This window comes from Akebia trifoliata, unplaced genomic scaffold (genome assembly GCF_017979445.1).
Source record: "Akebia trifoliata isolate Shusen 1 unplaced genomic scaffold, ASM1797944v1 Contig01072, whole genome shotgun sequence".
Taxonomy (NCBI): domain Eukaryota; kingdom Viridiplantae; phylum Streptophyta; class Magnoliopsida; order Ranunculales; family Lardizabalaceae; genus Akebia; species Akebia trifoliata.
This window is the reverse complement of record NW_028237466.1, coordinates 9,084-23,393: the sequence shown is the minus strand read 5'-3', so window position 1 is coordinate 23,393 and position 14,310 is coordinate 9,084. Positions and strand designations below refer to the sequence as shown.

At 36.4% G+C, this 14,310-nt stretch overlaps 1 protein-coding gene and 1 long non-coding RNA gene across 2 annotated transcripts; both read left to right on the top strand.

Moving 5' to 3' along the window:
- Positions 1–4,190: 4,190 nt before the first annotated feature.
- LOC147380714 (uncharacterized) lies at positions 4,191–5,481 on the top strand. The gene is made up of 3 exons (XR_015175165.1): positions 4,191–4,343; positions 4,466–4,562; positions 5,021–5,481. It is a non-coding gene; the product is annotated as an uncharacterized LOC147380714 (long non-coding RNA).
- Positions 5,482–7,854: 2,373 nt separating this feature from the next.
- On the top strand, positions 7,855–8,731 carry LOC147380713 (15.7 kDa heat shock protein, peroxisomal-like). Its single transcript, XM_086431344.1, has 2 exons — positions 7,855–8,080; positions 8,168–8,731. The coding sequence occupies exons 1-2, from the start codon at positions 7,939–7,941 to the stop codon at positions 8,449–8,451; spliced, it is 426 nt and encodes a 141-aa protein (XP_086287470.1). The 5' UTR covers positions 7,855–7,938; the 3' UTR covers positions 8,452–8,731.
- The last annotated feature ends 5,579 nt before the right edge of the window (positions 8,732–14,310 follow it).

Genomic DNA, 14,310 nt, shown 5'->3' with positions numbered 1-14,310 from the left:
TGCATCGCATGACTTTGTCATCCAATTTCGTATGATTGGGGGTCTTGTCCTGAACGAAACTCGTGTACCCAAAGACATGAGGTGTAATAGGGAAGAAAATGCTATCAGGTTGAATAACATGTAGGGGCACCTGCCCCTCTAAAGTGCAACTTGGAACGCAATTAAGGAGAAAAGTTGCAGTAAGAACTGTCATATTCCAAAATGCCTTTGAAACATGTATTTTGCAAAGAAGACAATGGTCAATGTTCATGAGATGGCGGTTCTTGCGTTCCGCCACCTCGTTTTGTTCAGGAGTATAAGGACAAGTCAACTGGTGAAGCATACCATTTTCATGAAGATGGGAGCGAATACCATCAGATATATATACCCCCCCCCCCCCAATTATCAAACCTAAGGGATTTAACAGTTATATTGTACTGAGTCTGAATCATTTTAAGAAAATTAACAAAAATTGGGAGCATTTCAAAACGGGAACGCATAAAAAAAATCAAGTGCAACGAGAGTAGTCATCTATAAATGTAATATAATAGCGATGACCATTAAAGACAGTAACATGGGAAGGCCCCCCCATACATCAGAATGAACTAAATCAAATATTGCATTAAATCGATGCATACGAGGAATATAAGAAGTATGTGTATGTTTAGAAAGTTCACAACAGAGCATTGAAATTTATGTCCACTACAAGCAGTTTTTAAAGTAGGAAATACATAATTTATGTGTTGAAAATTGACATGTCCTAAGCGAGCATGCCATAAATCTAGAGTCTGTGATGAAAAAATGTGACTGCCAGATGATAGAAGCACGGAAGCCGAAGCAGCAGTAGGCTGAGATCCAAACAAGTATAGCCCATCCCTCTCATATCCCTTGTCAAAAATCCTCTTTGAAGTCAGGTCCTGAAAAATGAAATGAGTAGGAAAAAAGTAATTGAGCAATTATGAGATTTATTAATATTGCTAACATATAAAAGATTAAGAGATAGGTGAGGGACATGAAGCACAGAATTTAGAGAGATCCCAGGGGATAAAAGGATGATACCCTTGCTGTGGATAGGTGTAAGAGATCCATCAGCAAGACAAACCTCCCTATGAGTGGTGGAAAAAATAGAAGAAGTAAAATGGCTAGACTTATCGATCATGTGATCAGAGGCACTAGAATCAATAACCCATGTCAGAGGAGTAAAGTTAGACTGAGTGACATTGAATGCAAAGGATGTACCTGGAGGCGTAATACTTGAGGCCGCAGTCGAAGAGGTTTTAGTGTGTGCTTGGATCTGATCTCAGAAAATATTGGCAATCTGAGTCTGTAACTGTTGCAAGTCAATCGTCCCAAGTGAAGGAGGATCAGTGAGATGAATAGATGAGGACTTCACTGTAGCAGCACGAGGAACATTCTGTCCCAAAGATGAAGTGGAGGAAGATCGTGGTATTAGATGAGGATAGAGTTGAAAGCAGCGAGCCTTCTCATGACCAATCTTCCTACAATGACTACAAGTAAGACCACTCCCTTTACCACGACCACGGCTACCACGAGTACGATTTCCTGATCTAGGGGTACAAGGGTCGAAGAAACTCGAATTGGCAACTAAGGCCATCTGATCTGTAACTGGAGCAGAAAGAATGCCAGGAACCTGAGTTTGAGAAGGGGCAGTATGGCGACGATGCTCATCACTGTCAATGGTTGCAAATATCTCAAATAAAGAAGGTAAAGGAGTGGTGTTGAGGATCTGTGTTCGAAGTGCCTCAAATTCTGGACGTAGACCTATAAGAAATTGATAGGTCTGATGTCGAGCAATCCGCTTGACAACATAATCGGCCGCCTCTGAAGACAATTCAGCCATAGACTCATAGTGAGAAAGTTCTTCCCAACTTTACTGAAGATATTTGAATTAATCGGCGACACTTTGAGTCCTTTGGGTAACTTGGGCAATGTCTCGATAAAGTTCATAAATCCTTGAGTCATTCTTGGAATGTGCGTATGTCCGAGTAAGCGCCGACCATAAAGATGGAACTGTCTCATGGTACATGAACATGGTATAAGTGCGCTGATCCATGGAGTTAAACAACCATCTAAGGATAGTGCAATTGTTGATCTCCCATGATTCAAATTTAAGATTAGTTAGAGGTGGTTTAGTAATAGTCCCAGAGAGCCATTCAAATTTCCCTCTACTCCTTAGAAAGAGACGCACAGATCAGGACCAAAACTGAAAGTTCCGACCATCGATAAGAGCAATGGTAATATGTTGGGCTGAAGAGTTAGACCCAAGGACTGTAGCGGAAGTTGAAATTCCTTGTGCCGATGATATTGATTTGATTTGAAGGGAGATCTGAAGGAGAAATAGCAGAACAATTTTCAAACTGCTGTCGAACTCTATCAACAACCGTCAACAGCTTGTTGCTGCAATCGCAAGTCGCAAAAAAATTCTATTAGTGTCATACTCCTCCACAAGGTCAACCAGACCTGTCGCTGGACCAAAAACAAAATAAAAAAATAGGCCAAAAACCAGAAAACCATTGTCGCAGGGTCCACCAGGTCTATCGCAGGACAAAAAACGAAACCCTGTCACAGGGCCAAACCAAAGCCAAACACGCTGTCGCCTGGTTGTTGTGAAGTCGTAGGACCAAAAATGATGCTAAAAAAACTATCGCCTGGTTGCAATGAATTCGTAGAATCAAACCAAAGCCAAAAAACTACTGTCGCCTGACTGTAGTGAGGTTGTTGGGACCTATCGCAGGCTCTAAGTTAGTCGCAGGGTCACAACGAGACCAAACCTGCTATTGTTGGGTGCAAATAGATAGTAGTGAATTCGTATAACCAAACCAAAGCCAAAAATCAACTGTCGCCTGACTGCAAGGAGATCGCATGACCAAACCAAAGTAAAAAATTACTGTCGCCTGACTATAGTGAGGTCACAGGGTCACAGGGTCACAACAAGACCAAAATTGTTGTCGTTGGGTGAATTTGAAACTCTTAGGGCTATCGTCTGGTTCCAATAACAGTGGCTGTAGCACCAAACACAACCACTATTGTGACTTAATTACTATCGCGCACACAAAATAAATTGGATGTTATGAAGAGACAAACCTAGCGGTATAAGCACAGCGCATTATTGCAGCATGTGATAAAAAGAAAGAATTTTTTTTTGAAATACCTCCGAAGGGGAGAAGATCGAAAGAGATAGACTATAGGTTAGGGTTTAGTGAGTAAAGAGAACAAAGAGAGGAAGGAGAAAATTTCCTTGGCTCTGATACCAAGAAGGATTTGAGAATAATTGTGTCAAGTCTCTTTTTGAGAGCTTGGCAAAAATTTATATTAATTAAAAAGGTTAAATTATAGAAAATCCCTTACAAATAAGGATTAAATATAAGACTATCACTACTAAGAAATTAAGACTAAAATAGTAAGTAGCTAAATTATTTCCAACATAAATTACCCACTCTGATGCCATGTAAGTTTAGGGAGGAGAGATTAAGGTTTGTGGTAGACGGGTAAATATCCAAGCAGCAGAAATTAGAAGAGAGAAGAAGATGAGGGGGACGAACCTAAAGGGTTTGAGATCCTCTATTTCTTTTACATTGAGTGGTCAACATAGAATATTAAAGTACCCTTAATAAGGTAATAACATAGAATACCCAAACTACTATTATTTAATGTAAACTAAAGACAACATAATTAAAGATGAACTAAGTAAAGATTCTAACTGAGATAGTGAGATTCATTCTTTAACTCTCTTACTATATTGGAGATGCAATTTTAGCTAAATTGATGAAGTTTGTAGGTATTTTAGCTAAATTGAACTGCTCTCTAATGCTCTTATTTTATTGACTAAGAATAGAGATGCTTTATTTCTAAGTTGGTAATATCTATGGGGATCGATACCACGTACCTGAAATCAAATTTGGCTTTATTCACTAACCCTAACCCCAATGCAGAATTGATACAGATGATACGATTGAAGACTTTACCCAGCTTGAAGTGACACAACATCTGTGGAAGAAATCAAATGACCCACTAGATAAGGTCACTAATAAATCAAATTTATAATCAGAATATGGTTAACTAGACTTACCAAGGGATTTTGTCGAGTAACACAAGAAGTATGACATTTCATACCTAATGAAAGTATAAACAAGTCGATTCACCTACACGTTGATGGTTTTACTCGGTTGCATATTTATATCAATTTGTTTTTATAGATTTTCTTTGATCATTAATTGTTTCCTCTTATGACTATGTTCTTTTGTTACTTAAACTTTAATTTTGTGGTAATGGCAGTAATGCAGAACGTGTGCTTGTTGAAAAGTTGGCTTCGCTTAAGGCATCATACAAAGCCCATACTAATGGTATTTGTTTTTTATTTTTTTGCCTATGCACCATCAATGAATAAAAGTGTAAAATGGTTGAGACTATTGCTTAAAGCTGATCAAAAAGCTTATTTAGGATTTTATGATCTATACTTCTCCAGGGACTCTCAAAGGTGATACGATGAAAGAAAGCAGGGCTTCAAGCAAAGGAACCAGTCGGATTACATCTCTTTTGCGCTCAGTTAAAAACATTTTTGGGTATGTTATAGTCTTAACAGATCTACACTTCAAGTAACATCTTTAGTCAATGTATGTTGCTTTTTTTTTAGTTCTTTCCTTTCGTACTTCATATGTGCAATAGTTTTTTAGTTCTACATTTGGTAGTTGGCTCCAAGGGTTCTTAACTGGTCAATATATGCAAATAAAAGTTGATGATGAACCATATGGCTTACAATATTGGACCAAAACCAACATTTTGAATATAAATATGAGAATGGGAGACTAAGATAAGTCACTTTACCGTATGAGTTTTATTTGGTGACTGGTGATTGATAGAACCCATCAAATAAACTCTCAAGCAGATGAGTAGTCTACTTGGACATTTAGCATACACACATTAAATCTACAGCCCAGAAATATATTAATTTCAACAATTCTCATGTCCTGGCTGCACAATATCTGTAGAAGTCCATTTTAACTATTACCTAATTTCACAGGCAAAGAGAGTCTCGGACTGGGTTTGCATCGGTATCAGCACCTATGTGGGCTTCTAGCAGACCAGATTCCCCGCTCGTGATCTCAATTTATATGGTATTTTTGGTAACGTACATATGTTCCTTGATGAGTAGGATCAATTCTTGCACATTGTTGAATCGATGGAACTGTTCTATTCCCTTTAAAAAGACTAAATAACTCCATTAACCGTTCATTACTGTAATACAGAAGACCGTGTGAAAGGGGATTGCCTATCCATCCATCCACATTCGGTCTGAAAGAAAATGTATTTCTTTTTTTCTATTGTTTCTACTTTTTTGTTTTATTATTGATGCTTTGTGTAAGCATTCTTTCTCACTTAGATGTTGAGAAGATTCAAGTAAAAGATCAAATCAAATGTTTATTTTAACAGTCTGATTTGGTAATTTGTACGCTAATTTATATTATTAACTTCCATTTTCTAGCTCTGATAAATTGTCTTAGAACCATATTCTCTCATTTTTCATTGTCTTCTTTATGAAAGTAGTGAGAAATTACAGAGCTTCGGTGCTTCACTGTTAAGTCTCTGACTATCCGGAAAAAATGATGGAAGCCTTGCAAATCATTAAGGAATTCATGACTCAACTTGAGGCTTTCAAGAGGCAATTGGGTGAGATAGTCGATGTGAATTGTCCATCACATTAACTTGTTCATAAAAATATCGACCAAGTTTATGAAACTCGGCCTAAAATAATTAGAGAAAAGTATCAAAACTAATGTTTTAAAAACTGGACTGGTCATTGACCCGTACGACTGATCGGGTCGGTCCAAATTGGTTGGACCCAAAATGAGATATTAATTAAGTTTTTAGGAGTTCCTTCCCAAAATCTAGTTACTCAACTCTATAATCATATGATCCAATGCCGTATGGATAAATTACAAGAATTTTTTTTTATAGGAATGTAAATATTTTATGAATTTAAAAAAATGAAAAAGATAATCTTTTACCACTGGAATTGGAATTGGAATTGAATTTGAAATTTAAGAGATTTTTTCACTATTGATTTTAAATTGAAATTTAAGAGTTGCATGGATTACGCAAAAAAGTAATATATTTTTAAGTTTTATTTTATGTGTTTCGATTTGGTTTAGGTATGAATTTTAGATTGTTGTAGTGTTATTCTCAAATGTGACAATCCATGTGGGTGAAACAAATAAAATTTTAGTAAATTAAACTATTTTTCATTAGTTTACAACTTGGGTAAAGGGGTTTTTCATCAATTTTAAAACACAAGGGCCAACTCAAATAGTCACCAAATTGTGGAGGGGTATGTTAAAAATCTCCCAAACTGGTCCTTGAACAAATCTGATCGTCAATTGATTTTTATAAAATTAGGTTTTTTCAATTGACTCAAACCATAAAAGCTAGCAGGTCTAGCCGATGGATCGATCTGATTTTTAAAACACCAATCAAAACCACACATTAAAATAATCAAATGAAAATAGTTATTTACCGATTTTTTAATTTTCAAAATAAGTTATTCTACCAAAATGATAAATTTTGAAATGAGTAGTGCTTTGATACCGAAAATTCCCTTTTAACATATTTAAAATAAAAATAAAAGAAAGATTGTTTAAGTAAATAGATAAAAAATATAAACTATTTTAGTACATTGATGATTTAATTTATTTTAGCACTCTACAACTTGGTAGGTAATTTTCAATGTCAGTGCTAAGGTATTGTAGATCTATAACAAGGCCAGTGAGTAATGAAAAAAATCAAAATCTTGAAAGGAGACATCACTGTACTACAATAGTTCAATTTCGGTATAAAAAAACTATTCATTTTAAAATTAATCTTTTTGATAAAATAAAATATTTTTGAAAATGATAAATTACAATTTTCAAAATTAAGATGAATAGTTCATCATTTTGATAATTTTTTCTAAATAGTTGATATTGGCACCCCAACTTTTACTTATTACATTCTAATTTTTTAAATTATTTATCACACCCCAATTAAGATTAAAACACACTTCAAACATTATGAAGGTTTGGTTAAAAATATAATCTCAACATTACAAAACATTGTAACACTGGTTCAAATGATTTCAATAGTTGTTTACAATTATAATTAGGCTCATATAAAATTCTAAACCCAAAAAATAGAAATCTAACAATTAAAAAAAGAGAGCTTCTATTGACACTTCAACTTTCACTTATTTTCCAACAGGTAATAATTATTTTTTATTTATAGATAGAGTGTAATAAGTAAAAGTTGAGGTGCCAATAGCAATTTTCTTTTTCAAATTTTCTTTAACTATTAATAATTGGAAAATACAGAATGACACAACTGAGAGACAAAGGTGACAAAAATGATGTGATGGTGCGCTCATAACCATAGATGCTTTTTACTTGTATCTCACGGTAAAGCATCTACGATAATGTGTGCAACACCACATCATTTTGTCACCTCTGTGTCTCCGTTTGTATCACGCCAGCACGACTCTTAATAATTTTGTGATTGAGCATCTACTAACACATCTTATAATATTGTAATAAAATGATTATTTAAATTCAAATATGTATTAAGTAATAATTTTAGACCAATTTAAATAGAATGAGTCAACTCGGTCCCCTAGACGAGATACCGGGTTAAAAAGTAATGAATGGGATGCAAAATCACCAAATGAACCAGATAACGAATGGTCTACAAAGTATTGAACATCATAAACGTAGCCCGCGAAGCACCATATCATTCTTATCTACCTTCTCTATCACGTGGAAGATAAGATCCAGAGAAGATTCTAGTAGTTTTCTTCTACAACTGTGTAGAAAAAAAACCCAAATTATCCCCATTTTATATAAACTCGAATTTCTGAAACTCAACTGAAGAAACCCAATTTCTATTTCTTCGATCAAAATTTTCAAGAGAGCTCCAATGGCCGAGATATTATTTGGCGACCCATTCAAGCGATTCTTCTGGACCTCACCACGGATCTCTCGAGATTGGTTCAGATCAACGGCTCCGATGGACTGGATCGAAACACCCAATTCACACATCTACAAGATCGACATCCCAGGTACTCCTCCACTTCAAATTAATTAATCAATTTTCGTTGAATTTTTCCATTGTTTTTTTTACAGGTAATGGTGTTGAAATTGATTAGGATTTGGCAAAGAGGACGTAAAGGTAGAGATTGAAGATGGGAAGGTTTTGCATGTTAGAGGGGAAAGATCAAAAGGAGAAGAATTTCAAGCAAAAGAGATGATTAAACACATAGAAGAGAGAGGTGGTGGAGAATTTAATAGGGAGATTGGATTACCAGAGAATGTGAAGATCGATCAGATAAAGTGTCAGATTGATAATGGGGTTCTCACTATTGTGGTTCCAAAAGATACAAATTCGAAGTCATCTAAAGTTCGAAATATTAATATTTCAAGCAAACTTTGATCTTTTTATTTATTTATTATAGTAAGAGAGCTTCTATTAACACGCGAACTTCTATTTACAACACACCAATCTACATCTTCGCATTTACCTAATTTTAAAAGGTTTGGTGTGTCATAAGTAAAAGTTATTGTGCTAATAGAATATCTCAGGTTAGTAGGGGTAGTAATTGCGGTGAAGTACGTCTCTGTCATGTAATAAATGTAGCATGGACCGTGCGTGGAGTATTTGCTTGTTAATGTAATTGGAATTTCTTAAATAAGTATTATATTAACTTAAGAAATGATCTGTATTTTTATAATTTATTTTTATTTTAAAAAATAATAATATTCCTCATAGGAAAATGCTTGACTCACTGTATTGGACACTGTGTTCAATACTGTACTGACGTGGAAGTGTGACACTTGTACCTATTGACTACAGGTTCTCTGTTAGGTCCAAACTGATGATCACGTTAATATCATACCTTCTTCATATCTTTTTTTTGGGAGTCTTATAAGGTTCAGGTTAATCAAATTTTGGTTCTGAGTTCAGAACCTATTATCATGTAACCTGCTTGTCATGTCATTGTAGATGCAATTTCTCGTTCTACCTTGGGATCTTCACTTGCTTTCTGGACAATCTGACCTTCTAGCTCCTAGTTGTACTTGCAATAACATCCTTCTATTCTAATGCCCAAAGTCGGATTCAATATAAAAACTAGCAGAGTTTTTGTGCCTCTAAGAAAATATAACTCTTAATGTATCTGCCCCTTATATTTATAAAGATAAAATCCTAATCCTTCTATTTCCCTTGTTGGCGTCGGCTTCCTTCCAATTCAGAGTTGGAGTCCGATTTAGAATGTATCTTCTTTTGGATAGCGTATATATTCATTCCATTAGTTTAGCAATGGATTCCCCTTATATAGGGTAATTCTTGATTTTTTTGAACATCCAATGGTTAGTATCTCAATCAAATTCTTGATATTTCGGAATTTGGATCTCATACCATATTTGGTTTGATCTCTTTAATTTTGAGCTTTGGGATAATTTTCTTCTTACTCTCCTTCCTCAGACTAGGAATGTTGGCTTTTCTTATCTTTGAACTCGATTCATCAACCTCCCTTTGTTGATTGGACTCAACGTTTGAAGCCACATCTTACTTGGAATGTGTCACTCTATGTTGGGCTCAGATCTTGTACTATCACGTGTTGCAATCCAATGTGTTTACAAAAATAATCATCCACAATTACCCCTTCGCAGGGGTTCGGATTTTATTCGGATCCCCGAGACCCCAACTCGAGCGCTTGTGACACATGGCTTTCCCCTATTCGATAGCCTTTGTTAATCATCGTATTCATGAATCCTTGAAACTCTAGACGACACAATGATGGCTTTTAAACCTGTTGACATCGAGACTGCATTGTTTGTGGAACCCAAGAACGACGTGTTTGTCATGGTTGCCACGTGTTTGCTTCTCATTGGCTTTCTACGCACATGCGTTCGTACTGGTTTCTTCAATCGTCGCATCTCATTAATGCCACAACATCCCATCATTACCTCATTTTCCTATGTCATCTCAATCGTCGATTTTGAATCATAGATCTCGATGATCCTGGATCTATAAATACCCCCTCAATCTCCCCATTTATTCTTTACGAACTATTTTGATTTTTTTCCTTCCTTTTCCTTCTTCTTCTTTGGTTCTTGGTGTTACTCATGTCTCTGTAAAGCTTTCATCTGATTCCTTGCGAGGTCAAAAAGATTGTCTTGTTCCCATCATCCTCTAGTGTAAATAAGGGTACCTTTTGGCAGGGGGGTTTCTTGTCATTTCTCTCATTTTCTTCCTTGTTTTTCTTGGGCTCCTCTATGGTTAGGGGTAAATCTTATTCCCTCACATGCCTTCCCATGGGTGCGATAATGGATGCTTATGGCATCCCTGAAGAGGTTGGGACCTCTTTTACCGAGGAACCCCCTTTTCGCATGACCTTCCTTGGAATACCACTGTGGTATTTGGAGGCAATTTAAAGTTGGCCTCTAAGTTCCACTTGGTTAGTTTCTCGGGAGGTCCTAAACTACTATAAATGGGCCCCGAGTCAGATAAGAGGTAACTTTTACCGACTCGTGTATACTGTCGAGCATATCAATGCTCGACTTGATGAGGGTGAAAAGCTCGGGTTGCTAAATATCCGATCTCATTTTACCCTTAGTAGGTATCCTAGGAGGAAGGGCTTCTTTCACCTGACCAAAAGGAAAATGAAGGCCTTCCTTTTTGTCCTACCCAACTCTAATAAAGACTGGTTCTTTTTTTCGATCAAACTTACCGGAGGGTGGGAGCATGCCGTTAGGGATGAAAGTCCCCCTCTCTCTTTCAATGCTTTCAGTCGAGTCAATAAGTATTCTAACCTATCCAACTTCCCTTTTAGAAAATCTTCCTCCTTACATTCTGACTCTAGTGATTTTCTTTATTTTCTCAGATCCGACAAAAGACAAGAAAGTTCTGGACTCGACGATTATTGCAAATCTTCTCTCCGATCGTGCCTTATGCAATCGAGTTACTGACTTCTTGTCTTCTAAAGGAGGTGAAGAAGACGAGGTTGTAATGAGGAGCACTTGTGGGTCTCTTCAGTGCTTTCGGGATGAAGAGGAAGAAGACCTTGGTGACATGGCTTTCATCCATTCAAGGGCCCTAACTGATGACTCCGACACCGAATTGGATGTCTTGGAGAATCGACTGACTCCCCCTCATATAGCCACCAACGTTGTTGCGACCGAGGAGGAATCCTCAAGACCTCTGAAGAGGCTAAGGAATGGCGCTCTAAAAAATGTTGCACCTACAGAGGTAATCCCTCCCATGGAGAAGGTAAGGATTACCACCTGTCGGCTCCTACTAAAGGGTCTAACTCGAGGGGTTCCAAGCCTTCAAGGACCTCTTGGTTAGTTACTCTCAAGGTCAGTAAGCTTCTAATTATCGACCAATATTCTACTCATAACAATTTTCGGGTTGCGAGGGTGGTAATAAAGGTTGCTTGCTTTCCAAGGAGTCTGGTCATGACTGGTCAAAGCCTTACTGACAACAGTTCAATGTTTTTTTAACAATGTTTTCTAAGCTCTTGTTGTGGTAAGCCTCTTATGTAAAAAATTGTCTTTTTTCATTTATCATTTCTTTCGAGCTATTTTTTAGCAACAGAAAAAAAAATAAGAGAGCTAAGCTCAAGACAATGTTGTCTCAGATACAGAAAAAGTCATGGTAGTCGTCTTGAAGCTGCTAAAGGACAAAAATAACATTCAAGTTTAGCTTAAGAAGATCAAGGTAGAACTTGAGACTTCCAAGTTCGAGCTTCTAAGCAAAAAAATTCAGGCCGAAAATGCTGTTAAGGAGGCCTCTCTCTTGAAGCATGAGCGGGACATGACATAGGCCAAGCTGGCAGGCATCGTGATCGTAAAGGAAAATGAGAAAGCTCTGGTTGACCATGTGGTTGTTGTTCAAAAAAAAGTCGACTCCTCGGAGGCTAGATGGGAAAAGGCCTTAAACAAGGTCAGGGCTAAGCTTGCAAAGGCTGAGAAGACTTTTGATGAGAAAGTTTCCCTCTCCTTCATCTAGCCAGGTGTCATCTTCGGAGACTCCCCTTGTGGTGGTCTTGGATGCTATTGATATTGAGGGCTCCCTTCCTTCGACACTACCAATCCCGAAGTTACTCTTTTAGAGATTTCAGTTGGGCTCAATTTCAAACTCCCTAGGTCCAAGGAGAAGCCTAGGAAGATAGCTCCTCCTATCGACCCCTAGACCCCCATAGCTTAGGTTTCTCTATATAGTATTGTAGACACCTCATTTTTGCATCCGCCTGATTAATCAACTCGTCAACCCGATCGCAACGATTCCCAATGATGGATGTGTATTCCATTGCTTTATTTTGTTACCAGATGTGTTTCAGAAATTCGGATGAGGTATCTCAAATTGACAAAATCTTAGAAACCACGCTACGCTAGGAAAATATAATCCCAGAAACATAGAAATCATCATCTTGCAAACAAAAAGAAGCTTCACGATAAAAATCATTAAAAATTGACTAAATTACCAAAATACCCCTAACATCAAAACAACCCTAGAGCCTACATTACGTTTAGAAAAACCCATTCAAACACATAAAATAACAAATCGAAACCAAATAAATCATTTCGCCAATTTTAACAGAATTTGACAAAATTACGAAAGTGCCCCTCATAAAGTTCATGATCATTTCACACAAAAAATTTCATAAATAACACAAACTAATATTTCCATTGAATTCCTTATGAAAAATAGATTCTAAAACATCCTAGAACATTAAAAATTGACTTGAAACGTGAAAAGTCCTCTCTAGGGGCAAAATGGTAATTTCACAATTTTCATAATTAAAATTTTCGAAATTAATAAATAAAACATTAAATAATTAAAGTGAAACATTGATGAAATTAATTTAAAATTTTGAATTAAAAAAATCGATCAATCGGGCTTTCAAGTAAAATTGTTGAGGGTTCGTGAGATATTTCTTTAAGGACCCCTCCATTTGGGGGTCCAAAGAATTAAAGATATTTTAGAGGGGGGTTCTCCCAAAATTAAAATTCAATCAAGCAAGACTAAAGTCAAGGTATTAAAGTCAATTAAGTGAGACTGAAGTCAAAATTAAAGTCAATTAAGCAAGACTAAAGTCAAGATATTGAAAGTCAATCAATTAAGACTAAGTCAAAACATTAAAAGTCAATCAAATAAGACCAAAAGTCATAATAGAGATCTAATTAAATAATAACTCTATCTAATAGAGTTCTAACTTAAAAACAATTCTACTAAAAACAATTTGAATTAAAACACAATTCTACCTAAAACAATTCTAATTAAAACACAATTCTACCTAAACAAGTCAAACTAAAACACAACTCTAATTAAAAGATCTCTAATTAAACACTAACTCTATCCAAATCAACCCCTAAAAACATCTATAAATAGAGGTGCTCACACCCTATTTTCGTATCAAATCATAAACCCTAAGAGAAATAGGTCTAGAAACTCCCCTAGCCCCCCATAAACCCTAGTTTTGGAGCCCCAACTCCTTACCTAACATCCCTCCTTCAATTTTAGTTTAGAAAACACCTAAAATCCCTCCAAAAACACCCCCAAATCCGCAACAAACTTGAAGAGTTCAGATCCAAAACAAGGAGATACCTTGATCTAGGAGATCCGAAGTCAATCCGGAGACAGAACGAAGCAAGGGAGTACAGTACAAGGAGCTCTTTTTGTCAGAACTGAGGGAACAAAATCCTTGCTATCGGAAAGGTATGTAATTTTTTTATTTTTATCTAGGTTTTAGCAATGTGATATATTTGGGAAGTTAGTAGAGACCGGCTTTGGCCGGGCGGGGTTGGTGCCTAACACCTTCCAACCCCGTAACATGATCCCCGAATTCAGATTTTTTGTGGTAGATTAGTTCTTTTTATCCATGTTAGAGTCAGTTTGGTTCCTAGACCACAATAACTAGGTGGCGACTCCCAAACCTCAATGGTCAAAAGCGGATCCGCGCACCCCGCGGATCGAGGGCGCTTTCAGTGGCGACTCCACTGGGGACTATTGAGGATCAAACTTGAAAAACCCCAAGTATGGGAGCATTGCACATAGTTTTTTTTTTTATTTAGTTGGATTTATTTATTTTTCTCTTTATTATTTTTTTTATCTTGATTGTAGATGATTTTGGGTATTGCATTTTTTTTCTCCATTAAGGATCACTTTTTGATGACTCCTAAATAATGAAAGATTCAAATTAACTTATAAAAATAATGGAATGATGGAGGTTGGACAGAAATATTAAAATATTTTTAGTGAATATTCTAGCGAGAATTAAGTCTGAGA

Bases quoted from the DNA above. Each gene is read 5' to 3' on its own strand.
- LOC147380713 (XM_086431344.1), top strand. From the start codon at position 7,939: ATGGCCGAGATATTATTTGGCGACCCATTCAAGCGATTCTTCTGGACC. The intron at 8,081-8,167 runs GTACTCCTCCAC...GAAATTGATTAG, and splicing joins CTACAAGATCGACATCCCAG to GATTTGGCAAAGAGGACGTA.